This window comes from Nerophis ophidion, linkage group LG01, assembly GCF_033978795.1.
Source record: "Nerophis ophidion isolate RoL-2023_Sa linkage group LG01, RoL_Noph_v1.0, whole genome shotgun sequence".
Taxonomy (NCBI): Eukaryota; Metazoa; Chordata; class Actinopteri; order Syngnathiformes; family Syngnathidae; genus Nerophis; species Nerophis ophidion.
The window spans coordinates 14,724,954-14,751,889 of record NC_084611.1 but is presented as its reverse complement, the minus strand read 5'-3'; the positions used below and the strand labels follow the sequence as shown (position 1 = coordinate 14,751,889).

At 38.7% G+C, this 26,936-nt stretch overlaps 2 protein-coding genes across 3 annotated transcripts in view; both read right to left on the bottom strand.

The window, feature by feature from the left end:
- Positions 1-1,299: 1,299 nt before the first annotated feature.
- Positions 1,300-7,636, bottom strand: LOC133550785 (uncharacterized). 2 transcript variants are annotated; one of them, XM_061896825.1, is made up of 6 exons: positions 5,096-7,635; positions 4,970-5,024; positions 4,787-4,888; positions 4,127-4,397; positions 3,861-3,983; positions 1,300-1,787 (listed from the first exon to the last, which is right to left on the bottom strand). In XM_061896825.1, the coding sequence occupies exons 1-6, from the start codon at positions 7,438-7,440 to the stop codon at positions 1,621-1,623; spliced, it is 3,063 nt and encodes a 1,020-aa protein (XP_061752809.1). In that variant the 5' UTR covers positions 7,441-7,635; the 3' UTR covers positions 1,300-1,620. The 2 variants fall into 2 exon arrangements, with proteins under 2 accessions (XP_061752809.1, XP_061752817.1); XM_061896833.1 differs by lacking the exons at positions 1,300-1,787; positions 3,861-3,983 and having other exon boundaries at positions 4,209-4,397; positions 4,970-5,038; positions 5,096-7,636.
- A 980-nt stretch (positions 7,637-8,616) lies between these two features.
- LOC133534881 (atrial natriuretic peptide receptor 3-like) overlaps positions 8,617-26,936 on the bottom strand; it is a 37,586-nt gene continuing 19,266 nt past the window's right edge. The window contains exons 2-4 of the mRNA XM_061894974.1: positions 19,003-19,125; positions 16,184-16,363; positions 8,617-8,669 (exon numbers count right to left, since the gene is read on the bottom strand). Of these exons, the coding sequence (XP_061750958.1) occupies positions 8,617-8,669; positions 16,184-16,363; positions 19,003-19,125 (356 nt within the window). The remainder of the gene's footprint in view (positions 8,670-16,183; positions 16,364-19,002; positions 19,126-26,936) is intronic.

Sequence of the window (26,936 nt, the reverse complement as noted above, 5' to 3'; positions counted from 1 at the left end):
CTAGGGGTTACCCATCTTCTTGGAGTCAGCCTTTAGGTCACACTGTCAGGAGGGCTCTATCTTCTTGGAGTCAGTCTCTAGGGGACTGAATCCAGGTGTGTCCCATCTTCTTGGGAGTCAGCCTTGAGGTCACACCATCAGGTATGTCCCATATTCTTGGAGTCAGTCTCTAGGGGACTGAATCCAGGTGTGTCCCATCTTCTTGGAGTCAGCCTCTAGGGTCACACTGTGAGGAATGCACATCTTCTTGGAGTCAGTCTCGAGGGGACACTGTCAGGTGTGTCCAATCTTCTTGGAGTCAGCTTTTAAGTCACACTGTCAGGAATGCCCCATCTTCTTGGAGTCAGTCTGTAGGGGACTGAATCCAGGTGTGTCCCATCTTCTTGGAGTCAGCCTCTAGGTCACACCATCAGGTATGTCCCATCCTCTTGGAGTCAGTCTCTAGGGGACACCCATTTTCTTGGAGTCAGCTTCTAGGTCACACTGTCAGGAAGGCTCTATCTTCTTGGAGTCAGTCACTAGGGGACTGAATCCAGGTGTGTCCCATCTTCTTGGGAGCCAGCCTTGAGGTCACACCATCAGGTATGTCCCATATTCTTGGAGTCAGTCTCTAGGGGACTGAATCCAGTTGTGTCCCATCTCCTTGGAGGCAGCCTCTAGGTCACACCATCAGGTATGTCCCATCTTCTTGGAGTCAGTCTCTTGGGGACTGAATCAAGGTGTCCCATCTTCTTGGAGTCAGCCTCGAGGTCACACCATCAGGTATGTCCCATCTTCTTGGAGTCAGTCTCTAGGTCTTGTGCCAGCTGTTCAGCTTCCTCCACAGCAAGTCCGTGTAGTTGGAGGTCGCCTGCAACGACGTCGAGGCATCGAGTGCAAGGTTTGCTTCGTGGTCTTCTCAAGCTTGCGGCCCTCGAGTCACACTGGAGAATGGCTCCGGTCGGATGGTCTGGTGGAAGGCAGAGGACAGTGCCTCTCTTGGGTCTGGCCTAGGCGTGGCGAAGGGGGTTTGCGCGTTCCCATGGCCCTGGAGAGCGACACCGTCTGGAGCTCGCTCCTGGTCGGGTCTCCAGGGTAGGTCCCAGACAAACAATGACCCCAACGTGTTGGTACATTATGAAGTGGCAACCCCACCAACCCAGGAGGAACCCCTTTTGTTACAAAACCGACTTTCATTCCATGTTTACCTGATAAAGTATGGGTGGTTTACCATCGAACGTTCACTCTGTGTGAGAAATGGGATGAGGAGCAAGTGAAAAGAAATTGAGGATGATCAGGATCACCGTCTGGATTCAGGAATTTACAAATGGAGATGTTTATATTTGTGGGGGGAGTAAGAAACCATTGCAATAATAAATCAGTCTTGTGGGTCCAATTATTGTTTTTGCAAATCTTTGAAAATATCTTACATAAAATCCTTCCACTCCTTTAAATAAATCACAACAAACAATAGCGCAACACTAAAAAACTTGACGACAACGCTGTATGTTGATGTCATAACTGTACAGCATCGAGATGTCGTACCATCACTTCAACACAACAAAAGTACAACGGTGTAAGACAAGATGGTGATCTCTTCCCTGAAGCTCGGCTGATCTTCTCCTCAGCACTTTAGTTCTCCTACAGTTCTTCCCTGAGCTTGCGGATGGTCAGGTGATTCAGACCGTCGCTCGTCGCCTTGATGATCCTCCAGGCATCGTGATGCATGAGACCCTCCAGGGAACTCCCATTTATTGTCAAGACCTCATCCCCAACCTCCATCAGACCGGACAGCTCAGCAGCTCCCCCTGTGGTGGGAAAGCATAGAGACCGCCGACTAAGTCGAATTCCTCTTCATAAAAACTCAGAAAAACCTTCATTGTTTTCGCATCAGACATAGAGACCGTCGACTAAGTTCTACATGGACTACATGGTACATGGACTCCTCCACTTAGGGCAGGCTGTCACCACCGACCCGGAGAGGGCAACAAACACGTCTTGTCGCCTGTGTCTGCGCCACCTTAAACCCGGCGTATAAATATGACGTGCCGGGACGTTAAAACATACTCGCCATCCTTGAGACCTCCGAATTCGGGATATGTTGGGCGGGGGTGTGATGGGGGAATATATTTTATAAGTATTTCTTATATATATATACTGTATGTTTAAATAATCTGTTCATGAATGAGTATAACCGTTCGGCCACCGTGTTCAATGTACATAAATATACTGAAGACAAAGATGGCAAAAAATATTGCTATGTTACATAAAATTAAAAACTCTGTGAATCAAAAGGCTCTTATCATCCATCCATCCATCCATTTTCTACCGCTTATTCCCTTTCGGGGTCGCGGGGGGCGCTGGCGCCTATCTCAGCTACAATCGGGCGGAAGGCAGGGTACACCCTGGACAAGTCGCCACCTCATCGCAGGGCTAACACAGATAGACAGACAACATTCACACTCACATTCACACTTATCATGTTATATAATTATTTCATACTCCCATATCTTAACTATTGTGTTGAAATCTGGGGAAACAATTACAAATCAGACATCAACTCTATATTTTTACTTCAAAAGAAAGCGATTAGAATTGTAACTTATGCGAATTATCATGACCATACCAATGCTCTGTTCATTAAATTAAAAACATTAAAACTGCACGATCTTGTTGACCTCAATACTACTATTGTGGCTTTCAAAGCTCATAACCACATGCTGCCTGGGTGTTTACAAGTGAGATTTAAACCCAGAGAGAATCCCTATGACCTCAGAGGTTCAGCTTTCTTTCAGAAAGCAAAAATAAGAACAAGCTTAAAAAGTAGATATGTTTCTGTTAGAGGAGTTCAACTGTGGAACAGCTTGGATGATTCCTTAAAATGTTCCAGTTCCATCCACACATTTAAAAAACACTTTAAGACCAATGTCTTGAAAAAATATATCACTCTTGAATTAACATTGTAGTTAATACTATGATTAATGTTAATTAAAAATTAAACATGAGATATAAATAATAATAGAAGTACAATTGTTTGTATATATTGTATATATAATTAGTGCAAAGGTCTATATGTACACAGGGATATTTCACATGCCTGTACTGTGTATAAAATTGAACTACGTTCATGTTGTTTATAATGTGTATTTATAATAAGTTGTGCAAAGGACTTTTTATAACTTTCGGAAGTTTATTTTGTACTTGAAATTGTTTATAGGGTTAGGCGCAATAAGTGTTTAACTTCAGCCTAAACCCTTTCGGTCTGTAACATTTTTCATTTTCAAACTATGAATTTACAACTTTTTATTTTCAATCTATGAATGTACAACTGTTTTTTTGCTTTGTTGACCATTGACCGAAGAACAATAAACTTGAAACTTGAATGGAGAAGTCTGATCAACAAAATTTGCGGGCGGCATATATCTTCCCCTTCGAGCTCTCCTGGATGAACTGAAATTATTTTTTCCAATCATTTTGGAACTTGCAAGCGTACTTTTTCTTCTTACTTGTCGTCGCCATGACTGTCTCTTCTTCGTTCTTCTGCTTCGTCTCTGTTATGTTTTTGGACATTACTACTTGCCGTAGTTTTGAAGCAATGCATGATGGGTATCCGGATGTTGTGTGTCAGTGTATTAACGAGCCGGCTGGAATAAACACACGCTGAGAAATAGCTCCGTGCCTGCCTACTTTATGGGTTATGGATAAACCTATGGATAACGGAGACATATATAATAGTCTCCTTTTCAGGTGACATATTGTTTTCCAGGTGGAAATCGGGAGAAATTCAGGAGGGGGGCTGAAATTCGGGAGTCTCCCGGGAAAATCGGGAGGGTTGGCAAGTATCTGTTAAACGACTCCTAAGAGTCTCCCCCAAATATCACCTTTGAATATGCGTTTCACAGTTAGAGGCTTGTCTCCATGACTTGAGGACTTTCCCCCATCCAGGCTGAAGCCAAGGCCAGCAGACGTCTTGTGAAGCTCAACTTTCAAAACCCCGTCTGGACCTAGAATTTCATAAAATGAGACTTTACCATTCTTGAACTAAATAGAAGAATAGACATTCTGGTTTGCAGAACGGTCTGATTTCTTCGGCTATGTATACAAGTTCTTACTGCTTACTGAATACAAGTACTTATTGCTCCATCACCTGCTCTTTTCTCCAAAGAAATGTTGAGGGCTGAGAGCTCCGTCAGTGGCTTGCAGGCTGAGTCGTGTCTTTCAGAGGAACCTTTTTCATTCTTTATACTTCTGCAAATAACTACTCGGGCTTGATTGGAGCCTTTGGCTTGATGGAGGCAAGAAACTGCCTCGCCGTGGGTTTTACCGTCCAAACAAGTTCCGTTTATCGATAAAATCTGGTCACCCCTCAGAATGGTTCCTTCCAGGCTGGCTGCACCTTTGCTGAACACCCGATGGACCTGGTGACAGATTCACACCCCCGGGTGACTTAGTACTTGGAGTACAAAGACTTGGGAGCAAGCACAGATTTCAGACATTCATTGTATCTGCAGTACTGTATTGTACTTTCTCGTATTGTGGTACTTGTAGTAGTGTATGTCCTATTGTGTGTATGTCCTACACACAATAAACATGATTATAGGACATATACACAGTAAACATGTTTATAGGACATACACACAATAAACATGATTATAGGACTATACTAGTACCAGAATACCGTACAACCCTAGTCCATTTATAGTCAATAGTACTACAGTGTGTACAAATGCACACCAACAAGCTTAGAATAGAAAGAATAGAATAGAAAGTACTTTATTGATCCCTGGGGGAAATTCAGCAAACTTACAGTGATGATCTTTTGCTCCAGGTCACTTCCTCCGGCAATACTGAAGCCAAGTCCTGAGCCTTGGTCCTTATGCAGGACCACAAGGCGAGTGTGCTTGGTGACCTGCGCAGACCCAAGACGAAACTAGTTTACTGATATCTGCGCACGAAAGGATGTAGAAGGTAGGAAGCCGTCATGCGGTACCTCTGTGGAAGCAGGACAGCACAGCTCATTCGTCGTTTGCAGAGAACCTCTGGACCTGAACACAAAATACTGTTGAGACATTACGGAAAATAAAGGCACCTTAACTGGTTCAACAGAGTTCCTTACTTGACTGAGGAGTCAGACTGCGGCTTAGTGCTATCAGAGTTTCTCTCAGGTGTTTCTAGCGTGTTACTTTGGCCTTCTTTAGTCCGCTCTATCATTATTTGTGTTGCAGAAGGTGACAAGCCCACGGTCTCTGTGGCAGGGGAAGGAACGGGTACCTCAGTTTTATCCTCAACGCCATCCGTTCTGGCTAACAGGTCGCATGTGCTCAGTTTTCCCAGTTCTGGCATACTGAGAGCCCTGGCTTGCCTCAACCGGTGGCAGGAAAGTCTGGCATGTTTCCTCCGCAGCACAGGTGGGGTCGCTGGTGTAACATCCAAACCTTTTGGCACTTTAGAGACAAGACTGTCCTTAGTCAGGTAAACCGTATTAGAGCTTGTATAAGCAGGGTCGAGGTTTATCAAAGTGATGTTTGACAGAGGTTTTTCCGATGAGCAGGGTGGTGTCGAGATGTGTTGCTGTGCCTGGTAGTCAAAGTTTGCCAAGCCCAGATAACCTGCGATCCTTTGGTTTAGTGAGGCTCCGTATGCCAGAGCATATGACGGATTATCACTACATTTAGCCAGAGGTTTGTCAAAGTGTGCCAGGTTTTCGAAGGACTTTATCTTGTGTTGGACCGAGAAGGGATTGTAGTCCACAGAAAACGGAGTGTCTGTAACAAAGCTTCGCCTTAGAATTGTCTTTTTGTGCAGCTTGGAGATGCCGGATTTGGGGTTATCACCCGTCTCAGCGGGTTTCAAGGTACTATTTGTATCTGAATGACGATCCTTTATTTGATCAACTAGACCATTTGATGTCCTTTCTTTCGAAGCACAGTTCGTAAGGACATGGGTGCCCGATTGTGCAAATGAATCATTTTTAGAGTCCACTGTGCGCTTGTTTGCCACGGTAGGTGAGGTACCAGAGAAAGAGTACAGTTGAACTTCAATGAACGTTCTTTGAGTGGCAGGTCGGTGTGAGAGCGCCTGCGGTTTTGACATCGTCGTAATGCCTACGTCGGTATCAGTCTCCTTGCTTGGAGTGAGAGGTCGAAATGTGTCACCTGAGGCATGGTGCCAAGTCCCACCTTCACCACATTTGGATAGCGCATCACCGTTTTTATCAAGTTGGTTACTGGCCTTCAAAGTGGGAAACCTTGCGTCGTCTGGTGGTAAATCTCTCACCTGGTTCAAGACCACATTGCATTTTGAAAGAACTGGACTTGGACTCTTGGTAAGATTGTGCAGTGGCTCCTCTAGTGCTTTGTTACTCTTTGTCCGTAGCCCCTTAAGTTTAGGGCTACTGTCAACTTGAAATGTATCATGAAACTTAGGGATGGGTCGAGCATTTGGGATTTTTTCAGTACTAGACTCTGCTCCGCTTGAACCGTCAGTAGTCACATTGTAAGTCTGCTTGAATGACGTTTGTTCAGGTGGTTCTGCATTCAAAGGTTTGATTGCATCGGAGTCCAGCAAGGCGTCATGAGGCAGGTGATCGGGACAGTCAAGCGAGCTGAGGTTGCCATGAATACTAAGTCTTCCAGGATGAAATGCCTCGTCACGTTTGTCCGAGTCGGACCCAAAGGCACTAATGACGTGACACTCCATCGGGGATAGAGACATTGCAGGTGCTTTCTCCATGGCTGAGACGTCCTTCCATTGGGAGTTCTGTGAGCGTTCTTTGCTCGCTACGTAGGAGGGGTCGGTAAAGACTCTTGTCCTCTGACTCGGCTCGTTGTTGTGTGAAGGCAAAAGCAATGGTGTGTTGGAAGGTACACCTCCATCGGGAGAAAGTACTTGGTCATTACCAGAGCAACGCTCCCCTTTCTTTTCATCCAAAGGTGGGTTCCTAAGACTGTAAGCGCCAGTCGACAGTTTATTGAGTTTCTCACAAGTCGAGTCACCAATTGAGTCACAGTGATCGGCATTGGAGTCTTTACCTTTATCCAGCACATCAAACCTTTCTGGGCTTAATCTATTTGAGACTGAAGATCTGTCTTCCTTAGGTTGGTTAGCATAAGGAGAACAGTCCGATACTGCTGTATCAGCATGAAAAAAGGTAGTGTTTTCACTTGGACTATACAATAAGGCATAATCCTGCCGACTTGACTGTGCTGGAACTTGAACGTCACCTTTCTCAGATATGTTTTCGGCAGGTAGGGTGTTGCTGGGAGACTTGTCAAAAGTGGGGCTCATTTCTTGTATAATATCATCGATGTTGGAGATGAGGATTGGACTATTTGTTTGGGGTTTCAGGTCACAACGTCTGATCTTTGCATTTGACGCTTGGTCCTCATCCGATGATCCACGTAAAGATTTGTCCGGGATCAGACTTATGTCTCCATCACTGCTCCCAAAGGACATCGCCATTGGGGACCGCCCAGCTACAGCTTCAATCCAAAATGAAAAAAGTAGAAAGTGGTGAAAAAAAAGTGTTGCCAGTAGGGGTGTAACGGTACGCCATCGTCCCGGTTCGTCACACACTATTCTAAAGTCACATTACGGGAATTTAGGGAACAGTAACAAACAGCAGTTTTTAGTTTAGTTATAGTTATATTTTAATCAAATTCTTATAATAATTATAATCATAATAGATTTTATTTGTAAAAAAGCATTTTACATTGAGCAAACAACCTTAAAGTGCCACAGTGGAATTTTTTTTTAATAATAATAATAATAATGAAATGATAATAACTAAAACTAGAAACAGCCTAATAGCTAGAAGCAGCATGCATATCTATAAAAAGGCTTTTTTTTAAAAAAGAAGGGTTTTTAAGCCTTTTTTAAAAGCATCCACAGTCTGAAGTGCTCTCAGGTGGTCAGGGAGAGCATTCCACAGACTGGGAGCAGCGGAGCAGAGAAAAGCATTTTAGTCATTCAACATTTTAGTCGACTAAAATAACAGTAAACTTTGTCTGCAAAGTTGTCTCGAAACCACTTTTATGAGGGTTATTGCAGAGCATCTTAAAAACTAAATTTACAACAAGACCTGCCCTCCATAAATATTTCAATAAGTACATTTCACAGTAACCTGATTGTGTGTTATTTTAGCTTAAATTAAGCATTTTTCTTGTAGCTGAGATAGGCGCCAGCGCCCCCCGCGACCCCGAAAGGGAATAAGCGGTAGAAAATGGATGGATGGATGGATGTTGAATAATATATGACTAAAATGGTCATACTAAGAAACAAACTAGTTTTATTCCAGATTGCGTATAATCACACCAAGTGTGCACAATGTTTGACTTCTTGGCCACAGTCCTGTTTAAGTACAGCAACCAGTGATATAAAAGTAACGTATATTGTGTGTTACCATGAAAAATAACAAATCTGCTCTTCCGGGTTGCAAAATTGTGCAATAAATATCAAAACAGTGTGCCGAGTACATCGATTAAACGGCTATGTTGCCTTTTAAATTGGCTCGTCCATGGTGTAGAAGTAGTCTTAGTCCTGCTCTACCATCTTTACCGATACAGTATGAGTCATTTGGAAATGTTAGCTTTGGCCCACTTCTTTTTTTTTACCGGAGAAAATGGAGCCACAGGGTTTTTATAAGGTTTCCTGTTTGAAGTGCGTCCATATGTCTTCTCTTTCTTCCAGGCCTGGAAGACATATTGTGTTGAGGTTTGTAACGATACACAGACGGTAGTTCTGATTGGATTTCTTCTGTAGTTTACCTCCCACAGGCTACTGTGACTGGATAACTTGTCCCAAACGCCTAAAAAAAACTAATTGAATATGATTGGATTTTGTCTCTGTCAACACGTTTGTCTGGTTTTGTCAAATCATTTTGTGTTTGTTTCAGTCAATGTGCCTTTGTTTTGATTCTTTATCGTCCTAAGTTAGTCAAGGCAAGGTCTCTGCAATTTTTGACAAGTCAAATTGAAGACTTTTTAATGACCATCAAGAAAACAATTTAAGACCCATAAGAAGAAAAAAATACAAATGATCCCTGTAAAGTTGTGCCGGTCTTTCGCGATATATATTTGTCCGACAAATACTGACCAGGTACTTTAGTTTTGTTTTTATTCATGATTAGTGGCCTCAAAAATCCAAACATTTAAAAGCGGGACTGAAGTTTAGGTATTTGTTTTCGATCATATTTGTAAGACTTTTCAACGTCGTACTTAAGACTTTTTATGAGAGTTAGATGGCATTTAAGACACTCTAAGTCCATGGATTCAAATGATTGGATGATGGGTTCCGCACTGCCAGCAAAGGACTCTGTCCTTTGCCATGGCAAGGACCCTATTGAATCTGCTGTGTTTTATTATTATTATTATTCCGCCGCCTCTTTGAACCTTAATTTGACCCACTGACCATGCTTCAAAACTCACCAAATTTCACACACTCATCAGAACTGGCGAAAATTGCCATCTAATAAAAAAACCAAACCCCAAAAATGAAAAATGCGCGCTAGCGCCCCCTACGAAAAAAAAAAAACAGACTGCTTGTAACTTCCGTTAGGAATGTCGTAGAAACATGAAACGAAAACCTCTGTGTAGGTCTGACTTAGATCTACATTTCATAATAGTATGTTCTCGGGCAAAAATCAACAGAAATTTTGCAAAAACCCATTCAAAGCAAAATTTTTGCAAAAAAATGCTATTTTTGCCTCTTTGAGCTGTAATTTGACCCCCTTAAAATGCTTCAAAACTCACCAAACTTGGCAGACACATCAGGACTTGCAGAAATTGCAATCTAATGAAAAAAAAAAAAAAAAAAACTCAAAATTGCGCTCTAGCGCAATTTTTCAATAAAACACAGAAAAAACTGCTTCCAGGAAGAAACCACAGACAAAACTGCTTGTAACTTCCGGTAGGAATGTCGGAAAGACATGAAACAAAAACTTCTATGTAGGTCTCACTTAGACCTACATTTTAATAATTGACAGCTATCAGAAATAATCAACAGGAAGTTGGCAATTACCCCTTCAAAATAAAAGTTTTGTAAAAACCCGTCACCTTTTTCAAATCGAAACTCCTCCCAGTGCGTTTGTCGTTTCGGCTTCAAACTCGCACAGGAGAGAGATTGAACCCTTTTAAAAAAAGTGGTCGGACAAAGTTGTGATAAGTTCTACGGTTTTGATTTTATGCGCCTTCAAAGAACCCCTGCGCAAATTTTCCAAAAAAATATCATTTTTACCTCTTTGAGCTGTAATTTGACCCCCTTAAAATGCTTCAAAACTCACCAAACTTGGCACACACATCAGGACTGGCAACAATTGCGAGCTAATGAAAAAACCAAACCCCAAAACTCAAAATTGTGCTCTAGCGCCCCCTAGGAATACAACACAGACAATACCCTAATTTGACCCCCTTAACATGCTTCAAAACTCACCAAAATTGACACACACATCGGTATGGAGCGGCAGACCAACTTATTAAGCAACCAAACCCCAAAAATTAAAATTGCGCGCTAGCGCCCCCTAGGAAGAGACAAAAAACAGACTGCTTGTAACTTCCGTTGGGAATGTCGTAGAGACATGAAACAAAAACCTCTATGTAGGTCTGACTTAGACCTACATTTCCAACAAAACACTTCTATAGCAAAAATCAACAGGAAGTTGGCAAAAACCCCTTCAAAACAAAATTTTCGCAAAAAAGTCAATTTTTGCCTCTTTGAACTGAAATTTGACCCCCTTAAAATGCTTCAAAACTCACCAAACTTGGCACACACATCAGGACTGGCAAAAATTTCGATGTAGTGAAAAAAACAAACCTTAAAACTCAAAATTGCACTCTATTGCAATTTTTGAATAAAACACACAAAAAACTGCTCCTAGGAAGAGGAAACAGATCAAACTGCTTGTAACTTCTGGTAGGAATGTCGGACAGACATGAAACAAAAACCTCAATGTAGGTCTCACTTAGACCTACATTTTGATGATTGGCATCTTTCAGTTGAAATCAACAGGAAGTTGCCAATTACCCCTTCAAAATAAAAGTTTTGTAAAAAGCTGTCACCTTTTTCCAGACAAAACTGCTTGTAACTTCTGTTAGGAATGTCGTAGAGACATGAAACAAAGACCTCTATGTTGGTCTGACTAAGATCGGGACTCGGGACAGGGCGGCGGCGGCCAACGGCGGACCCGACCAACGCTGCTTGCAGCTTTAATTATTATTATTCTTTCTTCCGCAACGATACTCGCCAAAGCGCTGTATTTGACCCACTGACCATGCCTCAAAGCACACCAAAATTGACACACGCGTCGGTGAGGAGTTTCTTCCCAACATATTAGGGAGCCAAACCAGAAAAATCAAAATTGCGCTCTAGCGCCCCCTAGGAAAAAAAAAAAAAGAATTGCTTGTAACTTCCGGTAGGAATGTCGTAGAGACATGAAACAAAATCCTCTATGTAGAACTGACCTAGACCTAAATTCCCCATCAGAAACTCCTATACCTAAAATCAACAGAAATTTTGCAAAACCCTTTCAAAGCAAAATTTTCGCAAAAAATGCTATTTTTGCCTCTTTGAGCTGTAATTTGACCCCCTTAAAATGCTTCAAAACTCACCAAACTTGGCACACACATCAGGACTGTCAGAAATTGTGATTTAATGAAAAAAAAAAATTATAAAACTCAAAATTGCGCTCTACAAAATTTTTTGAATGAAACACAGAAAAAACTGCTTCTAGGAAGAAAACACAGACAAAACTACTTGTAACTTCCGGTAGGAATGTCGGAAAGACATGAAACAAAAACTTCTATGTAGGTCTTACTTGGACCTACATTTTAGTAATTGACAGCTAGCAGAAATAATCAACAGGAAGTTGGCAATTACCCCTTCAAAATAAAAGTTTTCGTGAAAACCCGTCACCTTTTTCAAATCAAAACTCCTCCCAGTGCGTTTGTCGTTTCGGCTTCAAACTCGCACAGGAGAGAGATTGAACCCTTTTAAAAAAAGTGGTCGGACAAAATTTTTATAAGTTGTCCGGTTTTGATTTTACGCGCGTTCAAAGAACCCCTGTGCAAATTTTCCTAAAAAATTTATTTTTTGCCTCTTTGAGCTGTAATTTGACCCCCTTAAAATGCTTCAAAACTCACCAAACTTGGCACACGCATCAGGACTGGCAACAATTGCGAGCTGATGAAAAAACCAAACCCCAAAACTCAAAATTGTGCTCTAGCGCCCCCTAGGAATACAACACAGACAAACTGCTCCTAGGAAGAAAACAAAGACAAAACTGCTTGTAACTTCCGGTAGGAATGTCGTAGAGACATGAAACAAAAACCACTATGTAGATCTGACTTAGACCTACATTTGAATAATTGACATACTTTGGCAAAAATCAACAGGAAGCTAGATATTTTCACTTCAATACAACAACTGCATTACTTTCACAATGCATTAAATAGTGGGACGAAGGCGTCTTGAGCCCTGGGGCTCGGGGGCAGCAACCCAAGGCGCGCTCGCACCTTCGCACCCTAATTTGACCCCCTTAACATGCTTCAAAACTCACCAAAATTGACACACACATCGGTATGGAGCGGCAGACCAACTTATTAAGCAACCAAACCCCAAAAATTAAAATTGTAAGCTAGCGCCCCCTAGGAAGAGACAAAAAAGAGACTGCTTGTAACTTCCGTTAGGAATGTCGTAGAGACATGAAACAAAAACCTCTGTGTAGGTCTGATTAAGACCTACATTTCCAATTAAAAAGGTCTATACCCAAAATCAACAGAAATTTTGCTAAAACTCATTCAAAGCAACATTTTCGCAAAAAACGCTATTTTTGCCTCTTTGAGCTTTAATTTGACCCCCTTAGAATGCTTCAAAACTCACCAAACTTGGCACACACATCAGGACTGGCAGAAATTGCGATCTAGTGAAAAAACCAAACCTTAAACCTCAAAATTGCGCTCTATTGCAATTTTTGAATAAAACACAGAAAAACTGCTCCTAGGAAGAGGAAACGGATAAAACTGCTTGTAACTTCTGGCAGGAACGTCGGACAGACATGAAACAAAAACCTCTGTGTAGGTCTCACTTAGACCTACATTTTGATAGGTGGCATCTTTCAGTTAAAATCAACAGGAAGTTGGCAATTACCCCTTCAAAATAAAAGTTTTGTAAAAATCCGTCACCTTTTTCCAGACAAAACTGCTTGTAACTTCTGTTAGGAATGTCGTAGAGACATGAAACAAAGACCTCTATGTTGGTCTGACTAAGATCGGGACTCGGGACATGGCGGCGGCGGCCAACGGCGGACCCGACCAACGCTGCTTGCAGCTTTAATTATTATTATTATTATTCCGCCGCCTCTTTGAACCTTAATTTGACCCACTGACCATGCTCCAAAACTCACCAAATTTCACACACTCATCAGAACTGGCGAAAATTGCCATCTAATAAAAAAACCAAACCCGAAAAATGAAAAATGCGCTCTAGCGCCCCCTACGAAAATCAAAAAACAGATTGCTCGTAACTTCCGTTAGGAATGTCGTAGAGACATGAAACAAAATCCTCTATGTAGAACTGACCTAGACCTAAATTCCCCATCAGAAAGTCCTATACCTAAAATCAACAGAAATTTTGCAAAACCCTTTCAAAGCAAAATTTTCGCATAAAATGCTAATTTTGCCTCTTTGAGCTGTAATTTGACCCCCTTAAAATGCTTCAAAACTCACCAAACTTGGCACACACATCAGGGCTGGCAGAAATTGTGATCTAATGAAAAAAAAAAAAAAAAAATCTCAAAATTGTGCTCTAGCGCAATTTTTCAATAAAACACAGAAAAAACTGCTTCCAGGAAGAAACCACAGACAAAACTGCTTGTAACTTCGGGTAGGAATGCCGGAAAGACATGAAACAAAAACTTCTATGTAGGTCTCATTAAGACCTACATTTTAGTAATTGACAGCTAGCAGAAATAATCAACAGGAAGTTGGCAATTACCCTTTCAAAATAAAAGTTTTGTAAAAACCCGTCACCTTTTTCAAATCGAAACTCCTCCCAGTGCGTTTGTCGTTTCGGCTTCAAACTCGCACAGGAGAGAGATTGAACCCTTTTAAAAAAAGTGGTCGGACAAAATTGTGATAAGTTCTAAGGTTTTGATTTTACGCGCCTTCAAAGAACCCCTGCGCAAATTTTCCCAAAAAATATCATTTTTACCTCTTTGAGCTGTAATTTGACCCCCTTAAAATGCTTCAAAACTCACCAAACTTGGCACACACATCAGGACTGGCAGAAATTGCGATCTAATGAAAAAACCAAACCCCAAAACTCAAATGTGTGCTCTAGCGCCCCCTAGGAATACAACACAGACAATACCCTAATTTGACCCCCTTAACATGCTTCAAAACACACCAAACTTGGCACACACATCAGGACTGGCAACAATTGCAAGCTAATGAAAAAACCAAACCTCAAAACTCAAATGTGTGCTCTAGCGCCCCCTAGGAATACAACACAGACAATACCCTAATTTGACCCCCTTAACATGCTTCAAAACACACCAAACTTGGCACACACATCAGGACTGGCAACAATTGCAAGCTAATGAAAAAAACAAACCTCAAAACTCAAATGTGTGCTCTAGCGCCCCCTAGGAATACAACACAGACAATACCCTAATTTGACCCCCTTAACATGCTTCAAAACTCACCAAATTTGACACACACATCGGTATGGAGCGGCAGACCAACTTATTAGGTAACCAAACCCCAAAAGGCGGCGGCGGCGGCCAACGGCGGACCCGACCAACGCTGCTTGCAGCTTTAATTAATATTAATACTGTAATAAACTTTATATATAAAAAATACATATATATATCATTAATATTAATCATGTAATACACTAATATATGTATATATAAATATATATATTATATATAATTAATAATACTGTAATACAATTTAGTATATTAATCACTAATATTAATACTGTAATACACAGTATATATATATATATATATATATATATATATATATATATATATATATATGTATATATATTAGGGCTGTGAATCTTTGGGTGTCCCACGATTTGATTCAATATCGATTCTTGGGGTCACGATTCGATAATATATCGATTTTTTCGAATTGATTCGATTCTCGATTCAAAAACGATATTTTTCCGATTCAAAACGATTCTGTATTCATTCAATACATAGGATTTCAGCAGGATCTACCCCAGTCTGCTGACATGCTAGCAGAGTAGCAGATTTTTTTTAAAAGCTTTTATAATTGTAAAGGACAATGTTTTATTAACTGATTGCAATAATGTAAATTTGTTTTAACGATTGAACGAACCAAAAATACGACTTATTTTATCTTTGTGAAAACATTGGACACAGTGTGTTGTCAAGCTTATGAGATGCGATGCAAGTGTAAGCCACTCTGACACTTTTTTAAATTTTTTTATAAATGTCTAATGATAATGTCAATGAGGGATTTTTAATCACTGCTATGCTGAAATTATAACTAATATTGATACTGTTGTTGATGATATTCATTTTTGTTTCACTACTTTTGGTTTGTTCTGTGTCGTGTTTGTGTCTCCTCTCAATTGCTCTGTTTATTGCAGTTCTGAGTGTTGCTGGGTCAGGTTCGGTTTTGGAATTGGATTGCATTGTTATGGTATTGCTGTGTAGTGGTTTGTTAGATTGATTAAAAAAAGAATAATACATTTTAGTATGACTATATCTTTAATATTAATACTGTAATACACTTTAGTATATATATCATTAATATTAATACACTTCAGTATATATTTATATGTATATCATTAATATTAATACTGTAATACACTTTAGTATTAATATATCACTAATACTAATGATAAATAAAATATATATGAATATAATAATAAACATGTATGATAATAAAATATATATGAATATAATATGTATGATAATATGTAAAATATATGTATGATGATAAAAAAACATTCATGAATATAATATGCATGTACAATAACAATAAAATACATATGAATATAATATACATGAACAATAATAATACAATATATATGAATATAATAATATATATGTATGATGATGATAAAATAAATAAAATAAACAGCTGAGATAGGCTCCAGCACCCCCCGCAGCCCTGAAAGGGACAAGCGGTAGTAAATGGATGTATGGAAAATATATATATATATATATGTTTACGTACAGTTGCACAGTCGCTGCAGTGTTTGAGTCCGAGTCCTTCGCTGGCCTTCTTCATTTCCACAGAGAAGTTCTCAAAGTCGGGCTTGAGCGTCCTCAGCAGCGTCACCGTGTTCAAATATGCGTAGGCTTGTCGAGCGGCGTCGTCCATCTTGTCTCCTCGCTGCCACGAACCGTTGCCTGGCAACACACCACATATATTGAGTAATTACACATTAATACAACTTTTACACCCACAATAAATCAACTTAAAAACTGTACTTTGAACTTTTAAAAGTCAACTTATTTGTAAATCAACTTTTTAAAATAACATTTCATCAACTTTTTAAAATCTACATTAAATTAATATTAACTCAACTTTTTAAAATGAACATTAAATCAACTTTTGTAAATCAACGATTCATCAACTTTTTAAAATCAACTTTTTTTAATACATTTTTTAAATGAACATTAAGTCTACTTCTTAAAGTCAACATTAAATCCATATTTAATCAACTTTTTAAATCAAAATTAAATCATTTTTTAAATATCAACATTAAATTAACTTTTAATTCAACAACAAATCATCTTTTTTTAATTTACTTTTTTAAATTAACATTAAGTAAACTTAATACGATATCTACTTTTTTAAAATAAACTTTTTAAAATTAACATTAAATCAACATTTTTTTAAATCAAAATTTTTAATGACTATTGAATCAACTTTTTTTAAAAATAGACATTAAATCAATATTAAATAACAAATTTTTAATTCACATCCAATCACCTTTTTCAAATCACTTTTTTTAAATTACCTTTTTTAATTGAACATTAAATCAACTTTTCCATCCATCCATCCATCCATTTTCTACCGCTTATTCCCTTTTTGGGGTCGCGGGGGCGCTGGCGCCTATCTCAGCTACAATCGGGCGGAAGGCGGGTACACCCTGGACAAGTCGCCACCTCATCGCAGTCAATTAAAATTAAATCAACTTTCTAAAATCAACATTTCATCAACTTTTTAAAACCAACATCAAATCCACTTTTTTTAAATAAACTTTTTTAAATAAACATTAAATCAACTTTTCAAAAATGACATGAAATCTACTTTTAAATGGACATTAAATCAACTTTTTAAAATCAATATTATAAGAATGTTTAATCAACTTTTTAAATGAAAATTAAACCAACATTAAATGAACTTTTTTTTTTTTAATTAAGTTTTTCAATTCAACATTAAATCAACTTTTTAAATGAACACTGAATCAACCTTTTAAAATCAACATTAAATCAACTTTCTTAAATGAACATAAAATCAACTTCTTAAAAATATTTTTTTTTAATCAAAATCAACTTTTTAAAATCAACATTTCATCAACTTTTTAAAATTAACATTAAATCAACTTTTTTAAATGACCATTAAATCAATCTTTTTAAATCAACATTTCATCAAGTTTTTAAAAGCAACTTTTTTTAAATATATTTTTTAAATGAACATTAAGTCTACTTCTTAAAGTCAACATTAAATCCATATTTAATCAACTTTTTAAATCAACATTAAATCATAATTAAATCATTTTTAAAATATCAACATTAAATAAACTTTTAATTCAACAACAAATCATCTTTTTTTAATTTACTTTTTCAAATTAACATTATGTGAACTTAATACGATATCTACTTTTTTTAAATAAACTTTTTAAAATTAACATTAAGTCAACATTTTTTTAAATCAACATTTTTAATGACTATTGAATCAACTTTTTTTAAATAGACATTAAATCAATATTAAATCAAATTTATTAAATTCACATCTAATCAACTTTTTCAAATCACTTTTTTTAAGTTACCTTTTTTAATTGAACATTAAATCAACTTTTCCAATTAAAATTAAATCAACTTTCTAAAATCAACATTTCATCAACTTTTTAAAACCAACATTAAATCCACTTTTTTTAAATAAACTTTTTTAAATAAACATTAAATCAACTTTTCAAAAATGACATGAAATCTACTTTTAAATGAACATTACATCAACTTTTTAAAATCAATATTATAAGAATGTTTAATCAACTTTTTAAATGAAAATTAAACCTACATTTAATGAACTTTTTTTTTTTAATTAAGTTTTTCAATTCAACATTAAATCAACTTTTTAAATGAACATTGAATCAACCTTTTAAAATCAACATTAAATCAACTTTTTTGAATGAACATAAAATCAACTTCTTAAAAATGCATGTTTTTAAATCAAAATCAACTTTTTAAATCAACATGTCATCAACTTTTTAAAATGAACGTTAAATCAACTTTTTTAAATGAACATTAAATCAACCTTTTTAAATCAACATTTCATCAAGTTTTTAAAAGCAACTTTTTTTTAATTAAATTTTTTTAAACATTAAATCAACTTTTTAAATTAAAATTAAATCAACTTTTTAAATTAACATTAAATCAATATCACATCAAGTTGTTTAAATCAACTTTTGAAATTAACAATAAATCAACTTTTTTAATTACACAAAAAATAACTTTTTTAAATCAACTTATTTTAAATTTACATTTTTAAATGAACATTAAATCCACTTCAATATTATATCCACTTTTAAATACAGTTTTTAAAATTCTTTTTTTTTTTTAAATCAACGTGAAATTAACTTTAAAATCTCCATTAAATCCATTTTTAAATCAACTATTTTACATCAACGTTCAAAGATGATGACAAGATGATAGCATGATGATGGCATGATGATGGCATGATGATGATGACATGGTGATGACATTAGAATGGCATGATGATGACATGATGATGTAATGATGATGATGACATGATTATTCACCGTAAGAGGAGGCGTTGAAGAGTTCGATGTTAAAGAACATGTGAGTTCCGCTGGTCAGACGTCTCCTGTGAGCAGCTAGCATTATTTCTCTGATGTTGTTGGCGTCCATGCAGAAGATGACGACTGCAGCAAGAGACAAGACATGATCGTGTCATGCTAACAACATACATCACGACATGACGTCATGCTAGCATACATCCCAACATGATTGTGTCATGCTAACATACATCCCGACAAGCCATGATCATGTCATGTCAACAACATCTATGTTGCTGCTCCTCGATCTTAGCGCTGCTTTCGATACCGTCAATCATAATATTTTATTAGAGCGTATCAAAACACGAATTAGTATGTCAGACTTAGCCCTGTCTTGGTTTAACTCTTATCTTACTGACAGGATGCAGTGCGTCTCCCATAACAATGTGACCTCGGACTATGTTAAGGTAACATGTGGAGTTCCCCAGGGTTCGGTCCTTGGCCCTGCTAGGTGACATCATACGCTTTCACTGTTATGCTGATGACAGCCAACTCTACATGCCCCTAAAGCTGACCAACACGCCGGATTGTAGTCAGCTGGAGGCGTGTCTTAATGAAATCAAACAATGGATGTCCGCTAACATTTTGCAACTCAACGCCAAAAAAACGGAAATGCTGATTATCGGTCCTGCTAGACACCGACCTCTATTTAATAATACAACTTTAACATTTGACAACCACACAATTAAACAAGGCGACGCGGTAAAAAATCTGGGTATTATCTTCGACCTAACTCTCTCCTTTGAGTCACACATTAAAAGCGTTACTAAAACGGCCTTCTGTCATCTCCGTAATATCGCTAAAATTCGCTCCATTCTGTCCACTAAAGACGCTGAGATCATTATCCATGCGTTTGTTACGTCTCGTCTCGATTACTGTAACGTATTATTTTCGGGTCTCCCCGTGTCTAGCATTAAAAGATTACAGTTGGTACAAAATGCGGCTGCTAGACTTTTGACAAGAACAAGAAAGTTTGATCACATTACGCCTGTACTGGCTCACCTGCACTGGCTTCCTGTGCACTTACGATGTGACTTTAAGGTTTTACTACTTACGTATAAAATACTACACGGTCTAGCTCCAGCCTATCTTGCCGATTGTATTGTACCATATGTCCCGGCAAGAAATCTGCGTTCAAAGGACTCCGGCTTATTAGTGATTCCCAGAGCCCAAAAAAAGTCTGCGGGCTATAGAGCGTTTTCATTTCGGGCTCCAGTACTCTGGAATGCCCTCCCGGTAACAGTTCGAGATGCCACCTCAGTAGAAGCATTTAAGTCTCACCTTAAAACTCATTTGTATACTCTAGCCCATGGGTGTCAAACTCTGGCCCGCGGGCCAAATTTGGCCCGCCGTACAATTTAATTTGGCCCTTGAGGCAATATCAAATTAACATTAGAGCTCGGCCGCCGGTACTATACAGCGGCAGAGCCGCTGTAACACTGCATTCGCCGCTAATACTCATACTTGCCAACACTCCAGATTTTCCAACCATTCTCCCGAATTTCTCCAGATTTCCACCGGTACAACAATTTTGGGGGCATGCCTAAAAGGCACAGCCTTTAGCGTTGTCTACAATATGTTGTCACGTCCGCTTTTCCTCATTACAAACAGCGTGCCGGACAAGTCATATAATATATGCGACTTATACACACACTTAAGTGAATACCACGCATACTTGCTCAACAGCCATACAGGTCAGACTGAGGGTGGCGGTATAAACAACTTTAACACTGTTAAAAATATGCGCCGCACTGTGAACCCACACCAGACAAGAATGTCAAACACATTTCGGGAGAACATCCGCACCGTAACACAACATGGACACAACAGAACAAATACCCACAACCCCTTGCAGCACTAACTCTTCCGGGACACTACAATATGCACCCCCCCGCTACCACCTAACCCCACCCCACACCCCCGACCCCAACCATCGCATTGTCATTTTATTTTAAGATTTATTAGCCTGTGGAAAAATGCAATGTTGATATTTACCTCAGAAGGATGCAAATAGAAAAGAGGCATTAAATATCTTATTTAAATTGTATTTATTTTACCATTGATGTTTTTTTGTTTGTTTTTTGAAAGTTGATTTTGCACTATTAAGTTATATAAGTATTGCTTGTTCCATATTCAGTGGTAATTTTATTTTAATCTTCTATCTTTTTCTCCCATTCCCCCCCCCCCCCCCCACCTTGTTTAGCTGTATCTCATCTTTTTCGTAAGGGGCGCTGGAAGCCGGCAGACCCGTCAGCGATCCTGTTCTGTCTCCCTGTAATGTTTGTTTGATCTTGAATGGGATTGTGCTGAAAATTTTAATTTTCCTGAAGAACCTCTCCTGACGGAATAAATAAAGTAGTATCTAATCTAATCTAATCTAAAGCAAATCAGTGTAGCAAACTGAGCAATAATTAACAATTTATTCATGCACTTTCTCTTGCTACTTTTAAGGCTTGAATGTTTGATTAATTCATTATTATTTTATTTCCAAATTTATTATTAGCTCGTGGAAAAAGTTGATTTTGATATTTACCTCAGAAGGCTGCAAATAGAAAAGAGGCATTACATTTTTATTTAAATTTTATTTGATATGCCATTGATATTTTTTAATTATTATTATTATTTGAAACTATAAAGTTATATAAGCCTTGCTTGTTCAATATTCAACGCAACACTTGTTTGGGTCCCCTTTAAAAGGTTCATTTGTTCAACCGTTGGCCCGCGGCTTTGTTCAATTTAAAATTTCGGCCCACTCTGGATTTGAGTTCGACACCCCTGCTCTAGCCTTTAAATAGACCCCCATTTTAGACCAGTTGATCTGCCGTTTCTTTTCTTTTTGTCCTTTGTCCCACTCTCCCTTGTGGAGGGGGTCCGGTCCGCTGGCCATGGATGAAGTACTGGCTGTCCTGAGTCGGGACCCAGGATGGACCGCTCGCCTGTGTATCGGCTGGGACATCCCTGTGCTACTGATCCGCCTCCGCTTGGGATGGTTTCCTGCTGGCTCCGCTGTGGACGGGACTCTCGCTGCGGTGTTGGATCCAGTTTGAACCGGACTCTCGCGGTTGTGTTGGATCCATTATGGATTGAACTTTCACAGTATCATGTTAGACCCGCTCGACATCCATTGCTTTCGGTTCCCCTAGAGGGGGGCTGGTTGCCCACATATGGGGTCCTCTCCAAGGTTTCTCATAATCATCATTGTCACCGACGTCCCACTGGGTGTGAGTTTTCCTTGCCCTTATGTGGGCCTACCGAGGATGTCGTAGTGGTTTGTGTTGTGGATTGTGCAGCCCTTTGAGACACTAGTGATTTAGGGCAATACAAATAATCATTGATTGATACATCATCGTGTCATGCTAACAACATACATAATGACATCATTGTGTCATGCTCACAACATACATCACAACAAGACATGATCATGTCATGCTAAAACATACATCATGACATCATTATGTCATGCTAAAAACATACATCAAATAAAAATAATTTATGACTTATTTTTAACACTTTATGAGCGAGTGACCCTTTTGGGTCCTTGAGAATATTAGTTAACAGTCATTGCTCAAAAAAATACATATATTGACGTAAAATCTTTTTTTTTTTATGAATTATTGACCTATTTAAGGTTCCAATTACTTCACATCAAATATTATACTTTGAAATATTTTTGGGGTAAAATACATCATATTTTGTGTGTTTGCCATAAAAACCAAAAATTGAAACGAGGCTAAGGGTAAATAATTGTTCATTTAAGGCAGGGTGTCCAAAGTGCGGCCAGGGTCCCATTTGCGGCCCGCAGCTAATCGGTTACCGGCCCGCCACACATTCTGCAAAAATTGCCAAATTGAAAAAATAAAAAATAAAAACATTTAAAAAAAAGTGGAATGAGGTGAAATCCAAAGTGGCAATGTTGACACAAAGCTGCCATGCAGGCAGTTTTTTTTCCCTTTTGTCTTTTTTTTCTTCTTTTCTTTCCATTGCTCAAAAAAAAGGACAAACAAATCTATGTTATAATGAATTATTACTTACAAATTATTGCAAAAATAAATACAAAAACCTTTTTAAAAAAGTGGAATGAGGTGAAATCCAAAGTGGCAATGTTGACACAAAGCTGCCATGCAGGCAGTTTTTTTCCCCTTTTGTCTTTCCATCCATCCATTTCCTACCGCTTATTCCCTTTTGGGGTCGCGGGGGGCGCTGGCGCCTATCTCAGCTACAATCGGGCGGAAGGCGGGGTACACCCTGGACAAGTCGCCACCTTTATTTTATTTTATTTTCCATTGCTCAAAAAAAAGGACAAACAAATCTATGTTATAATGAATTATTACTTTAAAATTATTGCAAAAATAAATACAAAAACATTTTTAAAAAAGTGGAATGAGGTGAAATCCAAAGTGGCAATGTTGACACAAAGCTGCCATGCAGGCAGTTTTTTTCCCCTTTTGTCTTTCCATCCATCCATTTTCTACCGCTTATTCCCTTTTGGGGTCGCGGGGGGCGCTGGCGCCTATCTCAGCTACAATCGGGCGGAAGGCGGGGTACACCCTGGACAAGTCGCCACCTTTATTTTATTTTATTTTCCATTGCTCAAAAAAAAGGACAAACAAATCTGTGTTATAATGAATTATTACTTTAAAATTATTGCAAAAATAAATACAAAAACATTTTTAAAAAAGTGGAATGAGGTGAAATCCAAAGTGGCAATGTTGACACAAAGCTGCCATCCAGCCAGTTTTTTTTCCTTTTGTCTTTTTCTTTTCTTTTTTCCCATTGCTAAAAAAAAAAGCACAAACAAATCTATGTTATAATGAATTATTACTTAAAAATTATCACTTTTAAATATTTTATGTGGAAAGAAATATTGCATATGTTGTGTGGTTCATCAAAGTTTTGACAAAAGAGCATACAACAAACAAAATAATAGTTCAAACTTAAAATCGACGGATATATCGGAAGTTGATCTTAAAATTTAAGTGTTAAAAGTACAAAATAATAATAATAATAAAAATGCATCACTTTATGAGTGGGGAACCTTTCGGATCTCAAATATATGTGGTCGGATTTTATTTAACTTTTCACTGTGATTACTCAAAAATATTAAATAATTAAAATCAATGGTGTCCTGTATTATTGATCTTTGAGGGCTTTAATTGCTAAATAAAAGAACTCTCCTGAAGGAATCAATAAATTACTATCCATCTATCTATCTACCTAAATACTGCATATTTCAGTTTTACTATAAAAAACGAAGTTGTCTTTGAGAGAAAAGGCATAAAACCTTATTTGTTTTACTTTATATCAACCTCAAGTTGATATAGAGATGTACTGTAAGCATTAAGTAAATAAATAAAATAATAATTTGACTTATTTTTAACATTTTAGTGACTGAGACCGCCCTGCGATGAGGTGGCGACTTGTCCAGGGTGTACCCTGCCTTCCGCTCGATTGTAGCTGAGATAGGCGCCAGCGCCCCCCCGCGACCCCGAAAGGGAATAAGCGGTAGGAAATGGATGGATGGATGGATGACTAAAACCTAAGGATTAAAAAAAAATCCATATATTTTGTTATGGTTTTATAATGAAAAATATTAAAATGGCCCAAGCATGCTTAAATTTTTCCGTGTGCGGCCCTGTGTGGAAAAAGTTTGGACACCTCTGATTTAAGGGGTTATCCGGCTTCGCCGTTTCCCGTAGTCTTCCCTCGACGGCCAGCTAATACAAAGCACACGCTAGTTTTTTTTAATCACATCCACTGGAGCTCGCATTCTCGTTGTCTCTCCTTTGACAAATGGACAAAAAATTTCGGTAAGTAGAATCCCAGCTGACCTGGACATTGGAAAGTTGTCTGAGAAGTGTTGTATCCCAAATAGCTGCAATCGCTTTCTCTTAAGGCAGGGGCGGGCAATTAATTTTTTCCGGGGGCCACGTCGACAATATTTCAATTAAATTTTACTCAATATCATTTTTCATATACTGTAAGATAAATAATAGTAATAATAATAATAATAATTTCATTTAACGAAACTTAACTTTTTACAAAAGCAGATTATTTTTGACGGTTTTGTGATTTTAACATTGTCTTACACAACACTTCCCGATGTATAATACAATGCAAAAATGTTCATTTCTGTCACTTTATCCTGCATCCTCTATAAAAGTCCAACATTTTTCCCCGTCAGATTTGGACAACCATCTGTTGACACACCTGCCGGCTTGTCCCATTTCCGTCCTGACATGTCCAAACACGCATTCACCTTCTGTGATTGTCACTTTAATTGACTGCATGGTTGCCAGCTCTTCCGTGATTTGAAAGTCTGCGGTTATCCCACGTAAGAAGATGAGCAGCTGGGTGGTGTCACGTACATCGCAGCTCTCACCCAAAGCCGGCGAAAAACAGTCCAAGTCGGCCGTTCTGTTCTTCAGCTGAAGCTCCACGTTTCCAGCGATGGTCTCAACCCGCCTCGTTACAGTGCGTCGGGAGAGTGACACGTTCTCAAATGCGCCCCTCTTCTCCAGACATATCAGTCCAATAAGCAGTCCTTAATAAACTCTGTCAGAAAACGACTTACTTTTTCTGGTGATTTTGTGAGAAGTGACGTAACTAGTCCTGACGGCCGCATCTCCGGGGGTGTGAAATTTGGCAAAAAAGTCCTTGTTGGGTTTGCCATTTTACCATCAACGCATCAGCCTCCCTTGAGCGCTCTTCATCCGACAAATTATTTTGTAATTTATGATTGGCCTCACGTGGGCCGGACAGGGACGCACAAAATGCCCAGGTCTGTCTGTCTTAAGGTATTCATGCGTGATTTTCACGAGTGTCTAAGTTACGAAACGGCTTTATCATGAAGCTGGCTGTGGCGCTGTCTTTCTGACGTCACTTTCTGTGTGGGCGTGGTCTTTCTGGCGTCACTTCCTGTCCGAACTCAGTTTGTAATCGATCAATGAGTCCGTGCAAAGCTAGGAGCCGGAGATTCAAGAAATAGCTGGCGCACTTACCCGTGTAAAAAATTATCCATGAAGGGGAAAGCTAAACGCTGGTTTAGCGTGGCTGAAACGATGCTTAGGCTAAATAATTATTCGTTTAAGGGGTTATCCAGCTTCACCGTTTTCCGCAGTCTTCCCTCGACGGCCAGCTAATACAAAGCACACGATACCTTTTAAAAAAAAAAATCACATCCACAGGAGCTCGCATTCTCGCTGTCGCTCCTTCAACAAATGGACAAAGTTTTCGGTGTGTAAAATCCCAGCTGACCTGGGTATTGGAAAGTTCTCTAGCCGTCTAAAAAGTGCTGTATCTCGAATAGCTGCAATCGCTTTCTTTTAAGGTATTCATGTGTAATTTCCACAAGCGTCTTCATTTTCCAGTGGTTAGCTCCTAGTTACAAAACCGCTTTACCATGAAGCTGGCTGTGGCGCGGTCTTTCTGACGTCACTTCCTGTGTGGGTGTGGTCTTTCTGGCGTCACTTCCTGTCCGAACTCAGTTTGTAAACGATCAATGAGTTCATGCAAAGCTAAGAGCCGGAGATTGAAGAAATAGCTGGCGCACCTACCCGTGTAAAAAATTATCCATGAAGGGGAAAGTTAAACGCTGGTTTAGCGTGGCTGAAACGAGGCTTAGGCTAAATAATTATTCGTTTAAGGGGTTATCCGGCTTCGACGTTTTCCGCAGTCTTCCCTCGACGGCCAGCTAATACAAAGCACACGCTATCTTTTTTATTTTAAAAATCACATCCACAGGGCGTGGTCTTTCTGGCGTCACTTCCTGTCCGAACTCAGTTTGTAAACGATCAATGAGTCCATACAAAGCGAAGAGCCGGAGATTCAAGAAATACACGGCGCACTTACCCGTGTAAAAAATTATCCAATGAGGGGGACCTTAAAACATACTTGCCAAC

Bases quoted from the DNA above. Each gene is read 5' to 3' on its own strand.
- LOC133550785 (XM_061896825.1), bottom strand. From the start codon at position 7,440: ATGGCGATGTCCTTTGGGAGCAGTGATGGAGACATAAGTCTGATCCCG. The intron at 5,025-5,095 runs GTAAGGAACTCT...TTTTGTGTTCAG, and splicing joins CAGTCTGACTCCTCAGTCAA to GTCCAGAGGTTCTCTGCAAA. The intron at 4,398-4,786 runs GTAAGTTTGCTG...ATCTGTCACCAG, and splicing joins TGGAGCAAAAGATCATCACT to GTCCATCGGGTGTTCAGCAA.